General features: G+C 55.1%; 1 protein-coding gene across 3 annotated transcripts in view; it reads left to right on the forward strand.

Annotated features, from left to right (window-relative positions):
• Positions 1-26473, forward strand: part of ELAPOR1 (endosome-lysosome associated apoptosis and autophagy regulator 1) — a 114802-nt gene that overhangs the window by 44874 nt on the left and 43455 nt on the right. For all 3 annotated transcript variants that reach the window (XM_038380212.2, XM_043500423.1, XM_038380214.2), the window contains exons 2-15: positions 3779-3899; positions 4739-4931; positions 9353-9500; positions 10818-10898; positions 11534-11639; positions 11727-11876; positions 13930-14018; positions 16098-16275; positions 17596-17724; positions 18931-19021; positions 19976-20081; positions 21464-21601; positions 23166-23420; positions 24706-24879. In XM_038380212.2, coding sequence (XP_038236140.2) covers positions 4771-4931; positions 9353-9500; positions 10818-10898; positions 11534-11639; positions 11727-11876; positions 13930-14018; positions 16098-16275; positions 17596-17724; positions 18931-19021; positions 19976-20081; positions 21464-21601; positions 23166-23420; positions 24706-24879 — 1806 coding nt within the window. In that variant the 5' untranslated portion in view covers positions 3779-3899; positions 4739-4770. The remainder of the gene's footprint in view (positions 1-3778; positions 3900-4738; positions 4932-9352; positions 9501-10817; positions 10899-11533; positions 11640-11726; positions 11877-13929; positions 14019-16097; positions 16276-17595; positions 17725-18930; positions 19022-19975; positions 20082-21463; positions 21602-23165; positions 23421-24705; positions 24880-26473) is intronic.

Here is a 26473-nt window from a genome sequence, read left to right on the forward strand (position 1 = left end):
GCAAGCTAGTGGGTTCATATTTAGCGAGGTCCTGGGTTCAGCCTCTCCACGGCTCTCCCTGTCAGTGCCAAGCCTGGGGATGGGGTGGTGGCACCCCTGCAATGCATCTTCACGATGAGATGCATGGGGCCAGATTCCCAAAAGCTCAGCTCCCAGGTAGCACCCAAAGAAGGGCTAATTTTTCAAAAGGGGTCAGTCAGAACCCCATCTGCTGGGCTCTTCTGAAAGGCCAGCCCAGATTGTGGGTGCTGTTCCCTTTGAAGATTCGGGCCTTATCTGAGGCCTCTCCTGCCTGTCACCAGGGTTGGGGATGGGGCTTGGAAAAGGACCCACCCCTTCCTTTTCACACGGAGCCTTGGCTGCGGGAGGTTAGGTAACACTGCACTAAGCCAGCTTGTGGTCTTAAACCAGACAGACGCGCCAGTCACATTAATGGGCCTGATCCTGCTCTCTCAACAGTGGTTTATTTTTTAATAGCTGTAATTCTGTTGAGTGTAATGGATTTACTCCTGATTCCCATGGGGGCGAGTGGGATCAGGATCAGGCCCTCTCTGTGCAGCCCTGTCATACTTTAGATTTGCTGCCGGTCCTTTAGAAAGCATTGTCTTGTTTCACACCAGTGCTTCCAGTGAAAGGGTGCAGGCCTTTCTCTGCCAGCGCTGTCATTGGGACAGCTTGCTCCAGTGAGCTCGCCAAGCTGATATCACTCGATAGTAAGTGGATCCTAATCGCTGCAGCTCTGTTTCCGCCAGCCCCTGCCAATGGCAGAGAACCCACGCGCAGAGAGGCAGGCTGTGTCTCGGGGACCTTTATGTTGGGCCTCTCCAAGCTACATGCACGTGGTGTGGGCTGTGTTGCTTTGAGTGTGATAAACCACCGAGCTAATCCCAGCCTGCCACGCTGACAAATGGGCGGCGGTGTCTTGCCCGTCTAGCACGGCTGCGGTGACTTACTCTGTTTGCTCAGCAGGGGTTAGAGGCGAGTTTTCCCAGTGTGGAAGAGGGTGTGTAACACATGGAGCTGGCCCTGAACATACGCTCATGTCTGTCCATGTGTGATCCTGCAGGTGGATCCCCTGTGGCATGGAGGGGTTCAGTGTGCACATGGCCTGTCTCATGCCCCCGCATGCAGTGAAGTGGGGTGTCAGAAGCATGGAGAGGAGGGGTGGCTAAGTTAACCTGGCACTTTGAAGACCTGGGTTCACCTCCCCACTTCCCTAGAGACTCCAGGGTAACTGGGCACGGCACTGGGTATGGCTTCCCTGCAGTGGGAAGTGAGCCCCTGGAGGTCCAGCCTGCATCTCCGCTGGCGCAGCAGCCTCCCCGCTGCTATCTCCAGTGGGCTGGCTTCTCTCTCTGTACCCGAGAGCCTGGCTTCCTCTCAGCTGTAGTGTAGATAGACCTTCCGGGCCTGAGCTTCCCATCTGCGTGCTGAGGCTCCCAGCATGGCCCCACCACACAGGGCGGCTATGCTGACGTAATGAGTGAGGCACTTAGACTCTGCGGTCCCGGGGCCCAGCTAAGTACCACAGACAGACATCAGGCGTGTTGATTCTGCTCTTCCCCGGCTTTGCCAGAAGCCCTGTTGGCGGGACCTTGGAGATGGGAGCATTGTCAGCCTCAAAGTACTGAATCATTTCCAAAGACCCCTTTTCTCCCAGGGTCTGGTGGGCGAATGAGGCTTAGATGGGTTTGAAAATAAAGCTTTAAATAATCTGGATATAAATTGCTTCCCAGCTCTGTGAGTCAGTTTCCCCTTCCAGGAGCCAGAGAGCTGGGTCATGACCCTTCCTCTTCTCCAGTAGCTCAGAGAGACTGCGGGGTAGGCAAGCCCTGAATTTCGAATGTTAAAAAGACAAGCAATGGGGGCAGACTTCTGCAGCCCGTTTTTTATACAACATAAAGAAACAACAAACCAACCTCAAATCCATTTGTCTCCCCTGCAAGGCCAAACAGAACAGCCATCTCGAGCACCCTCTCTCCAGCTGCTTACGTGTAGGGAGCATGTTGGTCAGAGGGGCCAATTTCACCTCTTGGCTACACTGGTGCACTGACTGCAGTGAGGGTGCACAGATGGGATGAGGGAGACCTGTCTGAAGAGAAAGTGAGTGGTAAATGAGCCCCTCTTGCACCGATTTGGCATCCAGTGTGTGCACAAAAGGAGCATCACGTCCTGTGCCAAGGTCAGAGGGAGGAAAAATAACTAAGAGGAGAGTGTAAGATGCGGGAGGAGAGTCTAGGCAGTTCCACCTGATGTCCTCTGACTTATGTCTGCTGTATAACTTAGACCTGCAGTTACATCAACACTGCGTTCAGCCCAGGCTCTCCTTACTCGAGTCCCGTCTTACTACAGTCAGGCTACCAGAAAGGAGCCCCTCACTGCCATGGAGGTAGGGCCGTGTGACCAGAGCAGTCTTGCAGTCCATGCAGCCAGATCTACGGGAAAGAGAGTATCAACTGACGCCTTCCTGAGGGAGGGCTGGGGTCTATTCCCAGCTCTGCCACTGGCCTGCTGGGAGACCTCGGGCGTGGCCCGCAGAAGAGCTGGGCTGGCATCTGTGGGCCTCAACTGTGGGGTCCCCTGGAAACGGTTCCACTGGGTCCTTTGTGCTTCTCCTCCTCCATCTGCATTGTTCCCCTGTGGCATCCTGTGCTCTGTCACTGCAGTGACTCCTGCTTGCACCCTCTACAGCCCGGGCCTGTAGTTTACCCCATTTCTGCCTGGACGAGAGGAGCTAGAGCGGTGTGAATGTGAGACCTTATCTGTCCCAGCTCAGGCCCTGCACGTGCCAGGTCACAGCAGGAACAAAGCAGGCATAGACAATCGTGTATCAGACTTGGGTACAATCTACAGTGGTGTAATTCACACATGCTCATGTCATGGAAGGACAAGGAAGGGGGCATGACATTATGGCCCTGGATAGACCAAAAACACGGATAAACTTAACTGGTGACCATGTGGGCCAGCTGGCTCTCACATGGAAAGACTGATAGAAATTCTGTGGGCTTTTCTGTCCAGCGGCTCAGAGAAGAGGTAACAGCTGGAGACGAACATTATCGGGCAGCATTGTTGCAGGGGCAGGTGTTGGGCTCAGTTCTTCTCTCATTCCCATTGTGATGCCACAGGCCTTGTGATGTAAGTGGGAGGAGAGTGGGGCCCAGGTTCCGCGTGAGCCCAGGCCCTGACCAGCCTGACACCTAAGGAGACAGGTGGCACCTAATGGTTTTGAAAAAGCACCTGAACAGGTTAGCCCCCAACTCCCATGAAAGTCGACTCTCCCAGGCGCTGTGAAATCCCACTGTGTCTGTCTGCATCTTCAGGCCCCTAGACCCCTGGGAAAATCTGTCCTAAGGCCCTGGTGTACACTGGGAGTAGCTCCATTGAAGCCACTGGGGCAGGTTAGGGAACCGGCCCTGGTCTGTTCACCGACCCCTGCCAGCGTGATGGCGATGAAAACACTGATGAAGCACCTCTTGGCAGGTGGTCCCCATCTACAGCCAGGTAGGGCGGGGTGTGAAAGGCCATCCTCACATGCGTGTTGAACCCGATTCTGATCCTGTGATGGTGGGACTCCATCTGCCGACTCTGATCTCAGTGTAGCTGGGAGTAACTCCAGTAACATCAGGCCAGCGCGCCCAGACACAGCTTGGCACAGGGTGGGTTCTGTGCCCCGGGTCCAGCGGGGTGTCAGCAGGAGTCAGGCCCATAGCGCTTTCAGTGCACATGGCTGGTACTGTGAGGGTCTCGCTCTAGCTCACCTCTGTGCTTTCTCTTCCAGTCTGAATACCACTATGAATACACGGCTTGTGATAGCCTCGGCTCGCGGTGGAGGGTGGCTGTGCCGCACACCCCAGGACTCTGCACGGGCCTGCCAGACCCAATCAAGGGCACGGAATGCTGTAAGCTACTGGCCTGCCCCAGCTGATGTGTGCTCACTGCGCAGGCGGTGACTGTGGGAGGCTGCATTTTTCACATCTCATCTGTTCCACTGGCTTCCGAAACATTCCCCACGCGGCTATTAAAGGGTGCAGGCCTGCTCCTGCTCCCTGTTGAAACTGGGGGGAGCTTTGCCACTCGCTTCCCAAGCAGCAGGGCAGCAAATATTAGGCCTGATTGTCCTCATGTAAATTAGGAGTAACCCCCTGAGGCCCCATTCCCCTCTGACCCCATTGTAAATCAGGAGTAACTCCATCGAGGTCAGTGTAGCACCAGTGTGAGTGAAGCAGACTCAGACCCTGTATATCTGGGGTTTGTTGAGTATTTTTCCATGCAGTGATTATTGTAAGAGAGGCTCCAGAGAAAGACAGTGTTTCATAAGCTACGGAATAACACAAGGACCAACAGAACCTGTCTGCAGATAGGAACAGGCATTCATTAACCAAGACTCAGCTTCTTTTCCGTTCCTGGGGGAGACTAGAAAGACAGGACTGCAGCAAGGGAGCCCTTTAAAGTGAGCTTTAAAGTTGAATCTGAAGAAGTGGGTTTTTTACCTACGAAAGCTTATGCCGAAATAAATCTATTAGTCTTTAAGGTGCCCCTGGACTCCTTGTTGTTTTTAAAGTGAGCTGCGTATCAGTTCAGTCAGACGTACAGCCCATAAAATGGGGATAGCCCTGCACTGGGAGTCTGTGATCCTGGCACTCCAGATGCAATACAAATGCTGGGGATCATTGTTCTGAACCCTGTTCTGTGTCCCCCTCTCTCCTCTGAGCTCTGTCTCTGGGGTTTTGTGTTACAGCTTTCTCCTGCAAAGCGGGGCAGTTCCTTGACATGAAGGACCAGTCGTGCAAGCCATGTGCCGAGGGCAGGTATTCCCTGGGCACTGGCATCCGCTTCGATGAGTGGGACGAGCTGCCCCATGGCTTCGCCAGCATTGCAACCAACCTGGAGATTGACAACAGCTTCTCGGAGTCCCTGGAGAACTGCACCACGTGAGTTGGTGGTTGCTGCGCCACAGGGCACAGCTGCCTTGAATGGAGCCCCGGGCTGCAGCCAGCATCCTTGGCCTTTCGTGCCGGAGAGCCCGGCTTCCAGGAGCGCTGATCCCCCGCCCTCCGGCTGCAGTCAGTGCAAGCTTCAGGCCACCGGCACCCGACAACCAAGCTTATGCCATAATTGGACAAATCAGGGTGGTTCTGCTCTCACTTGCCCAGTCTCACACATGTCTTTCCATTGACAGTGACACTACTCCTGATTTACACCACGGGAGTGAGGGGAATCAGGCCCAGTGAAGTTACTTCTGAGTCACACCAGGGTGAGGGAATTTGGCCCCAATAATTGTGTCACCAAAAGTGTGTGATATAATTATTATAACATCCTATATCTAAATAACTGTGAGTGGTTTAGAAGTGGGGTTGAATGCACTGGACTATTGCTGGCTCTGATTTGGGTTGGTATTTTATGCCTAACAGATCTTTAGGGCAGGTTTCAGAGTAGCAGCCGTGTTAGTCTGTATTCGCAAAAAGAAAAGGAGTACTTGTGGCACCTTAGAGACTAACAAATTTATTAGAGCATAAGCTTTCATGAGCTACAGCTCACTTCATCGGATGCATCCGATGAAGTGAGCTGTAGCTCACGAAAGCTTATGCTCTAATAAATTTGTTAGTCTCTAAGGTGCCACAAGTACTCCAGATCTTTAGGGGTTAGCCATTTTGTGCAGCCCAGTTATTACTGAATAGCAGGGAAAAGCAGATCAGTTTTGTATGTGAGCAACAGCACATGAGGGAATGAATCTGAGCCAAAAGGGAACTGGGGATTGACTGAACGGCTGTGTTTTGAGACTCCAGAGGCTGATGAGGACATGGCATAGTCTGAACGTGACCCTAACACTGCCCCAGAACAGCAGCAAGACTCCAGTGGCACAATTTGGCAGCAGCCCTAGTTGTTAGGTCTCTGCACTGTACTCATTAGCGTGCCAGCGGCAGGCGTGCAACAGAGTGGAGGGACTCACTCCTGCGCAAAGCAGCGTCTGAGCGCCGATGGGGATGGGAGGCGCTGCGCGGGAGCTGCCTCTCCATGGAAGTCCCTCTGCCAGTTGCTGTGCTCACCGGGCCCTTGGCAGTGCAGGAGACTCTGGCGTCCAGCTCCCAAGGGGGCATTTGGGGCTAAAAGAGTCTCTCTAATTTTTCTCTTCATCCTCGGTTCCCCATCTCTTTCTGCCCTGCGTTAGGCCAGGCCCTTCCCTGCAGGTGCGGTATGTAGCCAACAGGGCGCCAGCATGAACACCACTCCCGTGAACCATCTCAGGAGTCTGCTCCGACCCGAGTCCTGCAGCACTGCTAGGCCAGGTGCCCCCCTTGTTCAGTCCTGCAAGGTTACATGGGGCTGATGAACCATGGCACTGCAGGTGCCTCTGCCTCAATTTCCCCTACCCGGGGTTTCCTATCTTGCATGGGGATTCCCATGGCCTGGGTCACTGGCTGAGTTCAATCCCCTTGTAGCAAACAAACCACAACCTCTACCCCCTGCAGTGTCCTCTCTGGGATGGAGCCCTGAGTTCTTACAGGGTCTTCCACGGGAGCTCAGCTTATTCTCAGTAGCTCCTCTCCCAGCTGAGTTCTCTGGCCTTTCATGGGACCAGGTGTTTCAGTCTGTCCTCTGACCCGATTAGCCCTGCCCTCAGGCTGCTTCACAGCTATTACAGCCCAGACAGGGCTAATTGAACAGGGCTGGCTGGCCCCAGGCCTACTGGCCCCTAATTGGGCAGCCTGCCCTGTCACACACACCCTGAAGGGTGCTCGGACCCTCAGATCTAGGCCATCCTGGTTGGCAGCTCTGTGCTAGGTAGGTGGAGCCTTGTGCCAGCCGCTTTCCCTCTCTCCCGTCCTTTAGTCGACTGCTATCAGGCGCCTGCCGTACTGGGTGTTGTTCCCATGACATCCCCATATGATCTGCTTGTGGGCAGAGCTGTGATCCCCTGCCCCTGCAACCCGCTGCCGCTGGAACAGCGTTTCACCCAGAGCAATGCAGAGACCTCTGCCCTGCCGCCAGGGGCAGGGAGTATCCTCTCCCCAGGTCCAAGCACAGCAGCCAGCGGAGCGGAGCAGATCCTCTAGCTGAGCAGTGGGGTCCAATCTCCCAGCCAAAGTTAGTGGTAGCCACAAGTCCCCCTCCCCAATGGTGCCCTCTCACCGGGTCTTTCCCATGGTGGAGCTGAGTGGAGCAGCCACCATGTCCGACTGGCAAGGTCAGTACCGCGGGTCTGGTGGAGGGTCTCCTCACCCACAGCTGATCCAGCCCAGGCCTGTCCAGAGGACCGTGAAAGACCCCATGTCATGGACTCTCAGGACTCGTGCTCTCTCCAGGCTCTGTACGGTCCCTGGAGGGAACCCATTCTGCAGGCTCAACTCTTCACTGCCCCCTTCCTTTAGTTTTTGCCCAATGCATACGTAACCTGTGGAACTCACTGTTACATGATATTAGTGAGGCCAAGAGCTCAGTAGGATTCAAAAAAATGGAATAGGCATCTCTGGATAAGAACAGCCCTTATCGTATTAACACTTTAGTCTAACTGAGACTATAATCCCTGGCACATCATGGCATGAGCTGGCCAGCAAATCTGAGGCTGGGCTCTGAGCAATTATTCCATCGGCACTCACTGAGATTCTCGCCCCTTCCCCTGCAGCAGCTGGTGCTGGTGCTGTTAGTGCCAGACTGGGCTAGATGGATCCTGTCACCTTCTAGGACCTGCCTCTTGCCCCTCCCCCACTTCCACTCCTCCCATCTTCAGAGTTGCATAGAAAACCTGGCACTTTTGCGGGCATGTTATCCCCAGCTCTCTGACCAGGGAGGGTCCAGCAGCACCTGCCAGGATGCAGAGACAACCATTTGAAATCATCTCTGTTGGTATCTTTCTGAGCTAGAGCAGAAACAACATCTGTGTTGTAAGGAACCTATCCCTGCAACCAGCCCTAGTAGCTGATAATCATTTGTTAGTGTTAATGTGATAGCCTCTGGCCTCCGAAAGGTGCCAAAGGGCTTTACCAGCAACAGGGGATGGACAGATGCACAGGTATTGGTTCTCCCACCACTGAACTGTAGCCACCTCTGGGGTGGTACACGGCAGCTGTTCAACAGCTCACAGCAACCTACCCAGCTGTTTTGGAGGTGAAGGAGAGCACTGTCACTAACTGCAGCTGCTGGAGGAAACTACAGCCTTGTCTATATTGAGTTGCATTACTACTAATTTAAGCCAGACTTATATTGATTTAACTTAATTTGGCAAAGAATTGACTTAAACCTGGTTTAAATCTAATTAAGAGCATCCACGGAAGCCGTTCAATATCATGCCGTTAGTTAAGTGGTCCCCAACCTTTCTGTGGGAATAGCACATTCCTATTCCCCACAGACTGGCGGGCGCCAAGCACCCCACCACCGAAATGCCACCGAGAAACGGCAACGCGTCTTGGTGGCATTTCAGCGGGCGGTTCTCAGGTGGCCGCGCTCGGCGGCCGCATTTCGGCGGTGCGGTGTCCTGCGGACGCAAACAACTGCCCCTGTGGGCGCCATTGTGCCCGCGGTCACCGCGTTGGGGACCCCTGCTTTAGTTAAACCAGGGCACTTCTGAATGCAGACAGGGCTCGGGTAGGTTTTAGTCTCCTCCCTCCCAGTCTTTGTGCACTGCAGCCGAGTTTGCACTACTCGCTCTCCTTTGTGGAAGCTGCTCCTGGATGTTGTGTGCATTCTGCCATCCCGCACAGCTTCATTTCCCTCCTGGCCTTTGATCCCTTCCCACGCCGAGAAGGCGCTCAGCTGCTTCAATCGGAAAACAGGCTTTTCATGAGTAACTTTCCCTGGAAGACTGCGACATGGCACTAGCGAGAGCGTTTATGCAACTTGCAAATATAACCTACTTCTAGCATCACTTGAATTATTCATCCCACTTCCAGGCGCACTCCGAGCAGCTGCAGCTCTGCAGAGCCTTGTCCCCTTTCTTCTCAATAGGGCCGGATCGGTCTGTTCGGCTCAGAGCAACGACCAGCGGGGGCGGGGGGCAGGAAGGAAGGTCACCGAGCATGCTGCTTTCCAGCCATGTGACAGGCTAGCAAAGGAGATGCGCTAAGGGAAGGCACGGTGGGGCTCCAGGCACTGCTACATGATCACAGTGCTCAGGGTGGGGCCTTTCTAGTCAGCTGTGCCATTCTGAGCACATCTGCAAATCCCTGGTGATGCCAGTGACTGCACTGACCTGGCTGAGAGCACAATCTGGCCTGTGTGCTCCACCGGAGCAGGCAGGGAATATCTCCCACCCCCGGTGAGCGATGCTGTTCCTCACTTCGTGTAGCTCTCCTTTCCCTGAGCAGCATCTGGCCTCAGTGCTGTGCTCACTGCCATGCTGTTCTCACTATTCCAGCTCAACCTGGGTGCCCCTGGGAGACTACGTTGCCTCCAACACAGACGAGTGCACAGCCACCCTGATGTACGCCGTCACCCTGAAGCAGTCTGGCACCGTCTCTTTCGAGTACATCTATCCAGACAGCAGCATCATCTTTGAGTTCTTTGTACGTCTCCTTGAGTTGCTGCTCCTCGTTCTCCAGGACACATTCCCGTATCAGAGTCTCCAAGGGCTAGTCTGACACACCCTGGGAGGGTCAGGAGGGATTGAACCTGGGACCTAAACACTTGAGCCTCTACTGCAGGGGTGGGCAAACTAAGCCAGCCCGTGAGCTGCATCACATGGCTCCCGGAAGCCAAGGTATGGCCCCACTCCAGTTCCTACACGCTCCAATAGGAGCTGCAGGGGCAGTGCCTGCACATGGGGCAGTGTGCAGAGCCGCCTGGCCGTGCTTCCGTGTAGGAGCCGGAAAAGGGACATGCCACTGCTTCTGGGAGCCACTTAAGGTAAGCGTCACTCAGAGCCTGCACCCCCGAGCCTCTCCCCACACCCCTGCCCCAGCCCTGATCCCTCTCCCGCTCTCCAAACCCCTTGATCCCAGCCCAGAGCACCTTCCTGCACCCCAAACCTCTCATCCCCAGCCCCAAGCCTGCACCCCTACCTGGAACTTGCACCCCTTCCCGAGCCCTGATCCCCCTCCCGCCCGTCCAACCCCTTGGTTCCAGCTCAAAGCATCCTCCTACATCCCAAACTCTTCATTCCCAGCCCCACCCAGAGCCCGCACCCCAACCCCAATTTTGTGAGCATTCATGGCCCTCCATACAATTTCTATTCCCCAATGTGGCCCTTGGGCCAAAAAGTTTGCCCACCCCTGCTCTACTCCCTGAGCTAACCAACCCAACTGTGTTAGCCAATGCTGGGGCAGGCTCCTGACCTCTCACATGGCTCAGATGCCACTAGAGGAGGTCAGTCCAGCTGCTGTCAGAGCCCCAAGAGGAAACGTGCACTGAGGGGTCCCTGACCATCCCTCTAGCTCAGCAGGAGGTGGTTCAAGGTTGCCCTTAGGAGTCTCTTGATGCCCAACTCCAAGGAGCTGCTGGGAGTACCGCCTGGTTGCACTATCCCGGAGAGCAGGATGGCCGAAGTATGGCTGGCCGCCCTCTCAGTTAATAAGCAAACACTCCCGGTCCCAGCATGTGGTGCTCCATCTCAATCTGCTGGTGGAGCACTGCATGCTGGGACATGTAGTCTCTGTGGGTGGTCCCTACAGTAGATGCCAGTCCTTCGTGTGATGTTCTAGGGCTTGTGCACGTTACCTATCTCACAGAGCCCAGCTTAAGGGTTTGCCCTTTGGCAGGGGTTTGGGAGGGCCGTGGAAGGGTCCTTTCAAAAACAGTCATTGAGGTGAGAAACTGCACTAAGAACCCAGCAGAGAACTGACCCGCCGAAACTGCATCCTCAGCCCGAGTTCCATGTGCCCTAGGTTCAGAATGACCAGTGCCAGCCAACTGTGGAGGAGTCCCGGTGGATGAGAACCACGGAGAAGGGATGGGAGTTACACAGTGTAAGTAGGAGCCAACTGCATGATCCTCCATCTCCCCAGCACAGCGTGACGTGGCTGGGGGCATGGCTGGCAGGCTGTGGAGACCCACTCCTGCACTCACAGCCAGTGAGCTAACCCTGTGTCCCAGGGCTGCTGGAGGAGCTGTCCTGTAGATGAGGTGTTGGGCCAAGGTCCCTCCTCCCCGTCCCTGAGGGTGATCAGTTAAAATCCAACCAATAGTTGCTGGGGTCACACACTCAGTACCCCAGAGTGACTGGTCATGTTAGAAAATCGTGGCCAGAGGAGATGTCCCCGGTGTCCCAGCCACCACTCCCTCTGTCAGCACAGCTTGTTCAAAGGCCCAGGATGACAGATGATCTGTTGCTGAGTGCAGGACTGCTAGACACTGATGCTGTCATTGCCCATGCTGCTGTAAGTCGGGAGTGCTGGAGCTTGGTGGAGCTGCACTAGTCTGAAGCCAAGTGAGATCAGAGCTGGGTCCCTGCTCTAACCACTGGGTATCACCCCATCCCTGTTTCAACCAGCCTCTTTGGACCCTGCAATGAGTTTGCTGGAGTAAAGGGACCAGGCAAAGCAACGTCCCATTTCCTGCCAGGATTTGACCTACCCCAGGGGGGTTCTGTTTAATCTCGTAGGTGGAACTGAGTCATGGTAACAATGTGCTGTACTGGAGAACCACGGCCTTCTCCGTGTGGTCCAAGGTCCCCAAGCCCGTTCTCGTGCGGAACATCGGCATCACAGGTACATGCTCGTCCGCTGCACGATCGCACCAGCGACTCCCAGCCAGCAACAGTCTGAGCTGACTATGTGTCCTTCCCTCCTGCCCAGGGGTGGCCTACACTTCGGAATGCTTCCCCTGCAAAGCGGGCACCTACGCTGCCACCTTGGGATCGTCCTTCTGCCAGCTGTGCCCAGCTAACTCCTACTCCAGCAAGGGCGCTACCTCCTGCCAGCAGTGTGAGCCAGATGCCTACTCAGGTAATGGGCGGTGTGTTCCTACGCTGGCACCCTGACACATGGCTGCTATGTTTGGCACCCCAGGGCCTTCTGACAAGGCCCAGCCCGGCTGTGCTGATCTCCCTCCACTACAAACCCTCCCCGAGCAGCAGGAGCTGCCAGCACAGCACAACTCGCAGGCTCGGCCTCCCAGGAGTTCAGAAAGCAGAATATAGCTAGCTGGGAGGGCCTGGCAGGGTCTCCCTGACTGTCTGTGTCACTTCCTGTTCCCTGCCCACCAGTGGGATCTGGCAGTGCCCCCCAGAAGCCCGACATAGACCCTGGACTTTGCCCCGAGCATTGCCGTCCCCTCCCCCCACCCCCGTACTGCTTTTGAAACTAAAGGTGAAGGTGGCTGTATTGGTTTTCCTGCTTGTTCACATGCCAGCGTCACCAGAGATGTCCACGGAGCCCTGTACACAGAGATGGGACCAAACCTCTGTTGCCCTTTTCTCAAACTATGTGGCATGGGGTGAGATAAAGGGGGCCCAGGTCAAAACCGGGGGGGGCAGGTCTGGTTTTACAAAAGAAAATTCTGATCTGGTGTTTAAAATCCCCCGTAGCCGCCTTCTGTTTCCTTGGAAGCAGTTTGTCCCTGCTGCCCCAGAACCCCAAAGTTTCCAGTTTTTCAGGCCTGATATAAAGGGGAGCGATTTTTGTTACAACATTCCTGCAATGGAATGGTGCATTTACCAGAAACTTCCAAGTCTGGAGAATGTGGCGCAGCAGGTCATTCAAAGGCGAGCAGACTTCTCTGGGGTGTCCCATCGAAATGAAAGCAGGCCCAGGAAAGTCCCACCTTCGGGAACCTGTCACAACAGTAATACCTGTCACAACTAGCACTTTACAAAGGAGGTCAATATCCGTATCCCTAGCTGGGGAAACTGAGGTAGAGAAAAGGGCTGTGACCTGTCCAAGGTCATACAGCAGTTCAGTGGCAGAGCCAAGAATAGAACCCTGGTGTCCTGGTCTAGTGCTCTGTCCACCAGGCTGTCGGCTGGCCAGTGGGTGAACCCATTGCTAGCTGTTTCAAACTGGTCATTTTACAGTAACCAGCAGCTTCCTCCTGCGGCGACTAGGATCTGTTACCCACCGGATCTACCCCGCCCAGCTGCTGCCATTGTTGTGTGAGGCTCTGCCAGGAAGCCCATGCTCATAGGGCAGCGCTTTCACACTGCACAAATATTTGAAGAGGGAAGCATGTATTAGTTTCCACCCTAGATGTCTCCCAGCGATTGCTACAGAGCTAATCAGAAGTGGAGTACCCAAAGCAGATCTTACCGCGTTGTAGTTTCGGCTCGATTGCTGGCCGATAGCTTTCCTGGAGCTGGCAGGAGCAGTGACGAGGGTCTGTGCCCTTCAGCAATGTATTGGCCCAGCTGGGCTGGCCTGTAGGGAGGTGGGGCTGTCACGTCCCTAAGGGCTAAGTTATGACTCGCTCTAACTGTGGTTAATTCACCCTGACACTTCCAGAGTGGAGTCTGAAACATGGTCCCTGGGAGCTGTCAGTGATGTAGCAAACTCCAGGGAGGATGGTGCAGTGATTAGAGCGCTGGCCTGGGACAGAGCTGGGTTCAGTTCCCACCCTGCCACAGACCCCTGCGTGGCCTTGGGAAAGTCACTTACTCTCTCTGTGTCATGGTCCCCCCGTCTGACAGGGATAGTGGCCCTGCTCTGCCTCGCTGGGGTCATGAGGAGAAACATACCAAAGGCTAGTCCAGCAATAGGAGCTGGAAGACACCTGAGGTAGATAAACATACAGCACAGAGTTAGCGCATCCTGCCAGTGACTCTTGGGGAGGAATACGCACCATTAGACCCTGGAAGGGTTAATCAGCAAGCAGCGGCTAGTCTGTGCATCATGGACACAGTCCCGCATCATGGGAGGGACCCTGGACACGCTCACGGGAGGGCATGAATGCTGAGGAAGAGCCAGAATCGTTCTCTCACGGCACATGCTACTGGGATCGAGTGGACTGCCCTGCTCTCATTGCTTGGTTTTAACCACAATCTTTTTCTTTCTCTTTACAACCAAGACCGAGGCTCCAGCTCGTGCAAACCTCGTCCGCCCTGCACAGATAAGGATTATTTCCACACGCACATGGCCTGCGATGCCAGTGGAGAGGTATGTGCCAGCCAGTCTGCGTTCTTGTCCCAGGGCTGCCTCAGGAGTCACCCATTTCTATTGTTTAGCACCGCAGTGACACCGTGCTCTTCTGTTCATGTTCAAAGCACTGGCCGGCATTTGCTACTGAAAGGACACAGTTTACTTAAGTCATGCTCCTGGCTGCAAACCTTTCCTTGCCTTTGTTACGTCCAACCCTGTAAGAGCCTGGAGTGGGCAGAGAGTGCACCGTGTGTTTGCTTTGTGCAACTGGCAGCGCTCTGTCTCAGCTTGGTCTGGCCAAGAGCTAGGCAGCTTCCCCTGTTGTCTTTCACACCCACACCTGGGGAAAGCAGACTGACTCCATGGCCCATAGGTTCAGGTTGTGTCTTTTTACGTATGAAGGGCGTAGTGGGTATGAACAACCATGTGACCAAGTGTAGGCAGAATACAGAGCCTCGCGACACACACGCTGAAGGGTTCTGGGGTCTCCTGGTGCACAGAACACAGCAAGGGCCACTGGAAGGCTCACTAAGTACTTAAAGGGGTACCACCCAATTCCTCTAACTACCGTTAGCGTTTGCGTACTCCCAGCAGTTGTCCTGCTTTAAATACAGAGACTTAGCTAAAGTGAGACAGCCCGTGCTGCTGTCTGGGAAGGGGAGTGAGCTAGGTTTGGGGGAAGGCACCTGTGCGAGTACCTGCCTGCAGGCTAGAGCCCAGTATTGCTGCAGCCTGGAGTGGGACCCGCTGGCACACCTGGCCCCTGAGTATGGCCGGTGGGAAATGGAGTCTCTTCTCCACTCATTTTAGTTTGTTCCCTGGAAATGCATGTTTGCAATCAAGGGGCCGGTGTGGGGTTTGATAACAACACAAACCTGACCGATTGCCAGGAACCCAGCCTCTTCTCCACACAGCCCCACTTCAGCCAAATGACTTGTCGGTGGGGAAAGCAGCCGTGACACAATTCTTCAGCCTGCTCTAGTGCTGAGCTTTCCTCTGAACGTTTAGCCACTGCCCAGCGCTCTTAGGTAGTGCGGGGTCTGAGCAACTCCCAGTCTTGACACATTTCTCCCCACACACCCCCGGGAGGCAGGGCAAGGCTGTTATCCCACGGACAGCTGGGCCCTGAGGGCCTAAGTGACTTGCCCTGTCACTCAGGAGTCTCCGGGGGAGCTGGGAAATGAACCCACGTCCCTTGGGTGGTGAGCTGGTGCCCTGAGCACTGAGCCATCTCCCCAGGTCAGGGACAGGTCCAACGTGGCACTTCTCCCCTCATCTCCCCTCGGGAGCATTCGTGTTTAAAAATACTGCACCAGATCCTCAGCCCAAAGGGAGTCTGCCGTTCCCAGCGGCATGGCAGGGACTGGAGGAGACACACTGGAATGTGCTGTGCTATGGGGATCCTGGGCTGGCAGAATGGTGTGTAGAGGAGAGTGTACCAGCACAAGCTAGAGCAGCCAAAGGGCTGCTCTACCTTCCATTGCCCCACCAGTTCCCAGCAGCCTGGGATCAAGCTCCCTGGCTCTGTTTAAAGCCCTGCCCCATTACATCCCAATGCACAGTCCTGGGGGTGGGACCAGGGCTCTGGAAGTCTGCGCTGCTGCCTTCTGGTCCCAACTCTGCTCTGCCTTGCCATGTGGCCGTGGGAAAACCATCAGCTGGGTGCAATGCGTTTCCCAGGCCCGTGGTGAGGGTCGGTTAACAACTTTGCATGAAGCTTGGAGATCCTCCAGTGAAAGGGGCATAGAACTGCAGAGCCTTGGCATAACAGCTGTTGCTTCCTGTCAGCAGCTGACTCTGCCGCCTGCCAGCCCGGGGTGGGGGGGTTTCCCTTCAGGATCAGGGTGGTTTCTGGTTAAGAAGAAATCTCCACTCTCCCTTTTGTTTGCCTCCCCAAGGAGCGTGCTGGGCAGGGCGCAGAGTAGCAGTGAGGCTGTTACAGCACACTGCTGGGGGTGGGTCCCATGTACAACAGCGCCTCCTTGTGGAGGTGTTTCATTTTCTGTCTCCCCACCAAGCTTCCACCAGCTGCCTAGTGTCCCTGCCAGGCCCAGGCTGGGCCATGCCCACTCTCACCTGCTCTCTGTGCTCCTCCAGACTCAGTTAATGTTTAAGTGGGCAGAACCAAAAACCTGCAGCGAGGATCTGCCTACAGCCGTGCAACTGCCCCCCTCAGGGGTGAAAACCAAGTGCCCGCCCTGCAACCCTGGATTCTTCAAAACCAACTCCAGCGCCTGTGAGCCCTGCCCGTCCGGCTCGTACTCCAACGGCTCCGGTAATGCCACCCTGTCTGTTATGTCGGCTGAGTCCAGCGGGGCTGGAGATCGGCTCTCCCAGCAAGGCATAGCCTGGGTTTGTTCCCCGTTAGCCATGCTCCATAGGCCATGGAGTCAGGGCAGGTTTGGGTTCTCGACCTGGGGCAAGTCACCATGTTGCTAAATGGGAGGATGGGCCTGGCTAGCTCCCTGCCAGGGCCCTGGGCCGGGTGTCCGGTATGGAGAAGGGATCCCTGCACTAAAAGCGGCAGAACCATTGGCTTACCCCTTGCCATCCCCTCGGTATGTTGTCACGCAAGAAGGAGTATTTGGCTCTCCTGCCTCGCACAGGGCAGAGAACCAGGAACGCCCACATCCCACTTATAGCTTGTGGTTGAGCTAGAGGATGGATTTGAGAAAGAGACGCCTCGTCCTGTCCTGGGGAATCCACCCCGTCCCTTCATCATTCCATTGAGTAATTGCCCTCACTTAAAATCTGCCCCTTATCTCTAGCTTGAACTAATTTAGCTTCAGCTTCCAGTCACTGGATCCTGTTCCTTGGACTCTAGACCAGGGGTGGGCAAACTTTTTGGCCCGAGGGCCACATTGGGTGCGAAACTGTATGGAGGGCCAGGTAGGGAAGGCTGTGCCTCCCCAAACAGCCTGGCCCCCATCCCCTATCTGCCCCTTCCCACTTCCCGCCCCCTGAGTGCCCCCCTCAGAACCCTCAACCCAGCCAACCTCCCCCCCACCCGCTTCTTGTCCCCTGACCATCCCCACCCGGGACCCCTGCCCCTAACCGCCCCCCAGGACTCCACCCCCATCTAATCATCCCTTCCCCCCCCGAACTTCTGCCCTTTCCAACCATCCCCCGTTCCCCTCCAACCCTCCCCCCCCGAACCTCCGCCCCATCCAAACGCCCCCTGCTCCCTCTCCCCTGGCTGCCCCCCGGGACCGGCCCCCTTACCAGACCACTCAGAGCAGCATGTCTGGCTGCCGCACCAGCTGATTGGAGCCAGACACGCTGCTGTGCTGTCCTGCATGAGCGCACAACCCCGCTGCCCAGAGCGCTGCCCAGGGCAAGCCTCCCCTGTGGGGAGCTCAGGGGCCAGACAGCACAGTCCCGCAGGCTGTAGTTTGCCCACCTCTGCCCTAGACTCAGCCTCTGACCCATCCTCCTCTGCTCATTCCATGTGCCCCATGGATTGCACACACAGCTAGGGAGTCACCCTCCACGGACTGGGAGTGAGACTGCTGGAGATGGCACTTCCCTGCTCCTGCTGCATGGAATCCATGGCCAAAGCACTGAGCTGGAGTAACATGGTTTCCCTCTGCTCCAGGCTGCATCAGCTGTGCTGCTGGGACCGAGCCGGTGCTGGGCTTCGAATACAAGTGGTGGAACACCCTGCCGGCTAACATGGAGACGACCGTCCTTAGCGGAATCAACTTTGAATATAAAGGGATAGCAGGTACCTGTGCAGGGTCGTTTACCAGCGTGCTTTCCACAGGGGCCTGGCCAGGCTTCCCCCGGCGCAGGAGACACTGCAGTTGCGAGGCTTGGTTAGCTGGCCCTCAAGTGGGCAGCTCTGCACCCAGGTTTTAGTCCCGGTGGCATGGACGGTGGGTGTAATAGGCCAGGGGAGGATCTGCTGCTGCTGCCAGACCCCTGCCTGTGGGGGTTTTGTTTTATTTTATTGTGCCCCATGCAGGTTCTGGGGCGGCGAAGGAGATGGTATGTGCTATTCAGCTTCCTGGGTTCATCAGTAATCTCTCTGGAGAAAGATTACTGATGAATCCAGGAAGCTGAATAGCAAATACTGTCTCCTTAGCTTCCCGGAACATGCCTGGGGCAGAGCAAAAGCTTCTTCCAGAGGAGAGTCTGAGAGACGCTTTTCTCCAGGCAGCTTGGGGTCTGGGGAGGGGAGACGCAGCGTGGCTGCAGCTGGCCCTGGATTCCTCCAGGCAGCTGGGGCGGGGACTTGGGGCTTCAGCTGGCCCGGAGCTCCTCCGGCCGAGGGGGTGTGTCTCAGGGCTCCAGTCGCTTGGGGAGAGAGGGGGTCTCGGGGCTCTGGCCAGGTGGGGGAGGGGGTCTCGAGACTTCGGCCACAGGGAGTGGGGAAGGCTGAAGGGGCGGAGCCATGGCTAGCCTCCCCAAAGGGGGGCTCCACCCGCCGCCCATGCCTATTGGGTTATGTCCAGAAGGGGGGTGTTTGTCCCTGTAATAGTTATCCTGGTACCATCCCTCGCACGGTTCCCCCTCCCGTGCGGGATTAGCCGTGTTAGTACAGGCTCCTTGGTGCCCCCACACCAGAGGGTGGCATTGCTGTGTGCCGGCAAACAAACCTGAAGCAGCAGCCAGGCAGTGGAGGGCAACTCGCCCACACTCTACCAGTACCCGATGTGGCTCCCACCAAAGCCACTGGCTAAAACCTGTCAGGGGACAAACAGATGCCCTGGGGGGGGCAGATGAGAATTCTCCCATTGCCCTCCCCACCGGGGGAGCACTCCACCCCTCTGCCCAGGGGGAAGTGACCGCACAAGGCACCAGATGGGGTGTGACACTGTCCACCTTGATCTGCCCCTTAAATGCCCTGTCCCTGGGGCACTGTCCTGGTGATGGTCGTGCTCTGGAAGTCCTGAGAGGCTGTAGTAGACTTTGGCCTCTGCTCTTCCAGGGTGGGAGGTGGCTGGCGACTACATATATACAGCAGCAGGTGCCTCCGACAACGACTTCATGATCCTGACAATGGTCGTTCCTGGGTTCAGGTGAGAGCGGGGGCGGCCTGCCTCTGGCCTCGCTGCGCCCAGGATTCCAGGCCCCAGAAAGCCACAGGGGTCAGTACTCCACAGGACAGATTTCAGTGGGTCACTGCCCCGCAGGCAGGTGCTACACCTCAGTGCACAGATGGGCTTGGTTGAAAGGGCTGCCCTCGTTCCCAGCGCAGGAAGCTGGTGTTATTAGTCATGCTCATTCCAGCAGTGCCTCTGGGCTGGCCAGGACTAGGCCTTGTTGTGCCAGGCGCTGTACAGACAGCCCCTAAGATCTCACAGTCTGACCAGACAGACCTGGGGGAGGGAGGGGAGAACACGCCAGCTGGGCAGCTGGGTTGATGCCAGGACTTTGTGGGAGGTGGGTTTAGTTGGAAGGGGATAAATGACAGGGAGAGAGACGTGGAAGGGAAGCGGGGACAGAGCAGGAGTGGAGAGAAGCTGAGGGGGAGAGAATAAGGGAGGAGATTGGCTGTTTGCGCCCATCAGCACAGGGCAGGGAAAGCCCAGTCAGAGCTGTAGGAAGGATCCTGCCTTGGCCGTGACTCCAGCCCCCCTCTGGCTGGCTCCCCACCTGCAGTTTTTCCCCAAGGCCACGTGGTCAGGGGAGGGGTGAGCACCCCTGGGTCCTGGAGTCTTCCCTGCACAGTATCTGGCCCAAGAGGGTGCTGGGAGGGGTAGGCCCATTTTACCCCCTCTCCGTGCAGCAATCTCTGCTCTGGCTGCTCCTACGGGCCAAGGTCTCTGGCTTGGTCTCAGACACACATGCTGAGGCCCAGACTCCATCACTGGGGTAAATCTGGAGTAAACCCACGGAGCGGGGTCCCTGAGCAGAACCTGCCTCCCAGCGCCAGTCACCCTGCGCTCCCTGCACACGCATCCAGGCACTCTCAGCCCTCTCCGGTGCCTTGCACTGCAGGACGCAGCCTGAGATCCACTCTGTGTTCGCAGGCCCCCGCAGTCTGTGATGGAAGATGTTGAGAGCAAAGAAGTGGCAAGAATCACCTTTGTCTTTGAGACCATCTGCAGCGTGAACTGCGAGCTGTACTTCATGGTGGTAGGTCGGCTCGGCTGCTTCCTGCACTGGTTCCATTCCCGCAAATCATCACACTCTCTCTGCTGCCTGGGTGAGGGGCCTCCCCTGCCCCATCACACCCCTAGGAAGTGCTGTGGGCTCTCTTGGGGCAGAAATGCAGCTTTCAGGTCTATGAGTCGGGCCAAAGGCTGGCTCAGGCTGCAGGCTGCCCAGCGGCTTCCTGGAGACACATTGGTGGGCCTAGATCCAGGTCACAGGAACCACCAGTGCATCTCAGTCCTGCACTGCTGTCTCAGCAGAGAGGCCCAGGGCTGAGCTGGAGACTGAGCTCCCCTTTGACCCACAGTGGATGTTGTGGGAGAAGCTTGTCCAGCCGCTGCCCATGCTGTGCCCACTCTGGGTTAGGGGCCCTCTGTCTCCAGGACTGTCACTCAAGCACTTCCCTGCACCTCTGAATTCCCTTAACCCTGAAAGGTCCTGTCTCCAAAGGAGCTGGAAGAAGGACCCCTGGAGAGGGGCATTTTCTAGTGCACACACCTTGCCCCACTGCGCACACCCCTCCACCCAGCACACTCCTCTTCTGGCCACCCTGGCATGCTGAGGCCTCCCTCCCAGCTGCTGCAATCCACCACTCCTGTGCCTCAGTGTCCTGCCCTCACGGCCATGTCCCCTGCTACCCACTGGTCTGCCAGCCAGTACCATCCATCTGCATTGCCGTGTGTAACCGCAGAGCGCTGTGTCCCCTCCCTATCTGGTCCTGGGAGTGGCCGTCACGTCATGGCAGAGAGGTTGGGTGAGATGAGCAGGGTCTGAGTATCAGGGACGAGGCCTCTAACCAGCTACATGCCCAGTGTGATCCCTGCCGCGAGAGGAAAGGACGGGGGCTTCAGCTGTGGTCAGGGGGCTCTTCGTCTCGAACGGATAAAAGTGAGAGATGGTTCATGCTGGCCGCGTGGTGTGCATCCCTCCTGGTCTCTAGTCTCCTGAGGTGCATGGCATCATTTCTGCCCTGATTGGACAGCTGGAAGCTTTTTATAGCGCAAGCAGTGACTCAGGAACGTCTTGTGGGCTGCAGTCTGTGCAATTATAGAATCACCAAATCAATTCACAAGTCTTGGCTGGGTCAGTGCCCAGTGGGCGTCTGAATGTGACACCTAAACGGCCCCTGGGTCACAGCGCCTGAGTGACTCACGCTCTGAATTCCAGCTGCAAGAGCTGAGCGCCCAAGTCGCTTTTGGAGCTGGAACCTGACAGCACCTGTCTCTGAGGTGCTTTGAAAGCTGCAGCCCGGCTGGGCAGCAGGAGGGGACTCGGGGGTCTGGGTAATAAAACCCTTCTGGGTAGAAGTGACCAGCTGTTACGGTGACCGCTGCAGCCCCTTTTGTCTTCCTACCCCCTGGCAGGGCATGAACTCACGGCCCAACACGCCAGTGGAGACCTGGAATGGCTCCAAAGGGAAACAGTCCTACACATACATCATCGAAAAGAACGCCACAATGAGCTTCACCTGGGCCTTCCAGCGGACGGCATATCACGAGGCGGTAAGAGGGCGGTAGCCTGGTCCCAAAGCTCCTTGCTCCTTGTAACGATGCAGGTTCTGGCAGGACCCAACTGAGAGTGCCAATTCAGGACAAATTGCTTCAAGCAGGGCAGTTACAGCCCAAAGCTGGGTTTCTGTGTACACCAAGGCAAATCAAACGAGCCAAACAGAGAAGACTTCAGTTTTACCCCACTGGTTAATCACAAGTCACACAAGCAATTCCCTTAGACACTCCAGTTTCCCAGTATCACCACCAGGGCCACTTGATATGGGGACAAATGGTTATGAAAACCAATACCCCAATAAAAGAAAAAAGGTTCTCTCGATCCCAAAGGACCAAGCCCCAGACCCAGGTCAATATACAAATCAGATTTTACCCACAAATCATGCAGTTACCAATCCTTTAGAATCTAAAATCTAAAGGTTTATTCATAACAGGAAAAAGATATAGATGAGAGCGGGAATCAGTTAAATGGAATCAGTTACATACAGTAATAGTACAGTTCTTGGTTCAAGCTTGCAGCAGTGACAGAATAAACTGCAGGTTCAAATCAAGTCTCTGGAGAACATTCACAGCTGGGATGGGTCTTTTAGTCCTTTGTTTCAGAGCTTCAGTGTAGCAAAGTCCCTCCAGAGGTATGAAGCAGGATTGAAAATCAGATGGAGGAGCTGCAGCAGCTTTTTATAGTCTCTTGCCATTTGGTCTGTCTTTCTTTGTTCCAAGGACAAACTGTCCATCACATGATCTGGAAAAACTTCAGAGTTCTGTCCATAGGCAGGTCCCTGCACACCTTGCTGAGTCCCAAGGCATGTCTGCCTTCTCTCAGTGGGTCAGTTGTGTAGCTGATGGTCCTTCATGGGCCATCAGGCAGGCTAGGCAGAGCTGACACCCACTTGTCTGGGGTGTCACCCAGAAGCATAGCACAAGTTTGAAATACAGACAGTATAGAGCCAATATTCATAACTTCAACTACAAAAATGATACCCACATATAGACACCATAATCATAATCAGCAAACCATGACCTTGTCTTAGACACCTCATTTGATCCCCTTTATATAAGATTTGGTGACACTACAGGACCTTGGTTGCAACGATGAGCTATACAGTCCCAGATTATGTCAATAACGTCACACTCCTCTCCTGTCATGGAGACCATCTGTACATGCCAGAAACAGGGATTTCCTTGCAATCAATTCTGGTTAGCAGTGTCCCTTCAGCAGAGGCTGGGCAGCCGTGAGCAGGACGCAGGCCTGGGGCTCGAGAGACCCAGCTTCAGTTCCTCCCTCTGTCCCTGTGAGACCTTGGGCAAGTCCATTAGCATATCTGCCTGAGCTCCCGTCTGCGCATTGGGGACAGTAGCTCCACCCTCCCTCCCAGGGTCACCACGTGAGTGCTTGCGAGGGGCTCAGACACTGCGGGCTGGGGGCCAGGCCCCAAGGTAGGGAGCCAGGAAATGTCCCTTCACATTCCTACCATGCAGTCCCAGGACAATCCCTGCGTTCCTGGCGCACCCTGGGGCAGCGCTGCTGGTGTCGTGGTTCACGGGGACCCCTCTGTTTCAGGGAAGAAAGTACACGAATGACGTCGCCAAGCTCTACTCGATCAACGTGACCAACGTGATGGATGGGGTGGCCTCTTACTGCCGGCTCTGTGCCCTGGAGTCCTCGGGTTCCTGCACCTCCTGCCCGCCTGGGAACTACATAGACCGAGGCTCCGGCGCCTGCCACCCGTGCATACCCAGCACTTACCTGAAAACCCACCAACCCTATGGCAGTCAGGCCTGCATCCCCTGCGGCCCTGGCACAAAGAGCAACAAGGTGTTGTCCCCTCCTCCTCCCTCTTACCCATGGTGATGTGGGGCTGGTGCACCAGGTGCTGCACAAACACCCATGCTGAGTCAGCCCCGCCCTGAGCAGGCTGATCCTACAGATTGGTGTGTGTGAGCAGCCTCGTACGTCCAGTGATGTCATGCGGGCAGAAGGACCGGCCCGCCTGGATCTGACTGCAGGATCCGGGCCCGGTCCCTGGTAAGGGAGAGCTCCCCTCTCTCTGTTCAAACTCACAGTGACTGCACCTCCTGGCAGTGCACGCATCACAGACCTCAGCTGGTCCCTGAACTAGTGCAAGTCTCTTTCCTGCTGGGCTGACAGGTTTGTAAAGTGTGATCCCGAGTTTGAGTTCCGCTCTCCTGTGCAGAATCCAGGCTGCCGCACAGTTGGCAGCCTGCCCATCAGTAACGGGCGGGAGGGCTGGGCCTGTAGTGAATGCAAAGGGGATTTTTTTCTGAGGCTGCTGGACATGTATGTTCTATGGTACCAGAAGTGCTAAGGCAGTCTTCTGCCTGGGTCACCATGCAGGGTCTCCAAGGCCTGGCCTGCCCATATCATTCCTGCTGACCATGGTCCAATTGTCCTGTACCTGGCCAGATTCTGCCGGGAGTTACACTGACAAATGCAGCAACTCTTGACTTCAAGACTTACCCTAATGGGGAACTGATGGAATTCCCAACGGAATGGGCCTCCCTAGACTTATTTCCTTAGAATTTTTTTTCTCTCCCCTGTGCTCCCCCCAGTTTTTCCTGCCTTGAACTTAGATCCTATATCATGGGCGTTGGGGTGAAATTTTGGGCTCAGAATGACACAAGGCAAGTGTGCACATCCCTAGATAAAGCTGTTTCATTGCCACCAAACCCGCATGGCACGTGGGACGACACGGACAGCGCACCCACAGCAAGGGTGGCCCAGTGCTGAGTGCACTAGCCCGGGCTGGGAGACACTTGAGGTCAGTGCCCTGCTCTGCACAGGCTCCCTGGATGACCTGGGTCCCTGTTCCTCTGCCTGTGAAATGGGATAACGGCCCTGCCCCGAGGGTGACTACGGTACAGATTCTGAGCTGCCATGTAAGTCCCCTAAACAGATGGATTAATTACTTGAGAGGTCCCTGTAGAAATGCCCACGTCCTTCCGTGTGTCAGGGATGCTGCTGCCTTAAAACACAGCCCATCCAGAGGACATTTTTTTAGAGTGCCCCTGAGCCAGCAGTAGCTGTTCAGCACACTCTTGGAAGGGCTTGTACTGGCTGACTGGGAGGTTCCTCCCCCCAGATCCATTCGTTGTGCTACAACGACTGCCGCTTCTCGCTTGACAAGGACGGCAGGACCCTGGAGTACGACGTCTCAGCGCTGGCCAATAGCACATCCTTCGCAGGCGGGCCAAGCTTCACCTCCAAGGGGCTGAAATATTTCCATCACTTCATCATCAACCTGTGTGGGAACCAGGTGAGTGCACAAGGGAGTTCCTGTATCCTCTGCTGACCCCCGCAGCCTGGGGCAGCTGAGGCTGGGATTTCAGCCAACGCTGGTGCTAAACCTGTCTGCTTTTGTCTGCTTGATGTATTGGCACCACCAGCGAGAATGGGAATGGTGTTGAGATCTGCACGCACTTACCGCTTGCGTTGACGCATCTAGTGTTATTCTGCAGAATTGACGATGCTCCAAAGGTCTGGTACATTGGCAGTCGCCCCAGCTGGTAATGCCCAGATTCCTATGGAAAGTGCCACAGGCTATTTAATGACCACAAGCATCTAGGCGTCATGCATTTAGATAAGAACATAAGAAAGGCTCTACTGGGTCAGACTAATGGTCCCTCAAGCCCAGTATCCTGTCTTCCGACAGTGGCCAGTGCCAGTGGCCCCAGAAGAAGTGAGCTGAAGAGGCAATCATTGAATGATCCATCCCCTGTCGTTCACTCCCTGCTTCTGACAGTCAGAGGTTTAGGGACACCCAGAGCATGGTGCTGCATCCCTGCACATCCTGACTAAATGCCATTGATGGACCGATCCTCCATTAATTTATCTAGTTCTTTTTTGAACCTTGTTATAGTCTTGGCCTTCACAACATCCTCTGGCAAAGAGTTTCATGGGGTGACTGTGCATTGTGTAAAGAAATGCTTCCTTTTGTTTGTTTTAAACCCGCTGCCTATTAATGTCATTGGGTGACCCCTAGTTCGTGTGTTCTGAGAAGAGGTAAAGAACACTTCCTTATTCACTTTCTCCACACTGTGACTAGGTGTCTGTGATGGGCCACACTGAGAATGCCACACTCAGGGAAGACTGCAAGAAGCAGAGCAGACAGTCCCCCAAACTGGTGTCTATTTCTTAGATGCACCAGGACAGTAACAAAAGAGCTTCTGTGGCAGCACACTGGTTAACCAGAAGCCAAACACCATCCCCTTAGCATTCCAGCCCTTGGCTCCCATCCAGACAAACAGGTCAAATATAGGTTTCAGAGTAGCAGCTGTGTTAGTCTGTATTCGCAAAAAGAAAAGGAGTACTTGTGGCACCTAAGAGACTAACAAATTTATTAGAGCATAAGCTTTCATGAGCTACAGCTCACTTCATCGGATGCATTTGCTGTAGCTCACGAAAGCTTATGCTCTAATAAATTTGTTAGTCTCTAAGGTGCCAAAAGTACTCCTTTTCTTTTTAGGTCAAATATAGTGAGAGGTTACTGAAAAGCCAATTCATCATCTGTGAGGTTCTACTAATCTCAAAGGATCAGACACTTACCCTCAGATCAATATGTATCTCAGATCTTACCTAAATATCACACTGTCAGCTAACCCTTAGTACACTAACTAAAGGTTTATTAAGAAAAAAAAAGGAGAGTTATAAATAGTTAATAGATTATATACATACAAATGATTGCAAAGCCCTTTTATCAGGTTTGTAGCAGTGATGGAACTGACGGACGGCTTGTAAAGTCTCTCTGGTAACTTCCAAGAGATTGGAAGGTCCCTCAGTTCAAAATATTCCTTCGTGTTGTAAATCCACAGTCCAGAGAATTGGAGCAGGAAGGGGGCAAAATGGAGATG

The sequence above is a fragment of the Dermochelys coriacea genome, chromosome 21 (genome assembly GCF_009764565.3).
Source record: "Dermochelys coriacea isolate rDerCor1 chromosome 21, rDerCor1.pri.v4, whole genome shotgun sequence".
Classification (NCBI taxonomy): domain Eukaryota; kingdom Metazoa; phylum Chordata; order Testudines; family Dermochelyidae; genus Dermochelys; species Dermochelys coriacea.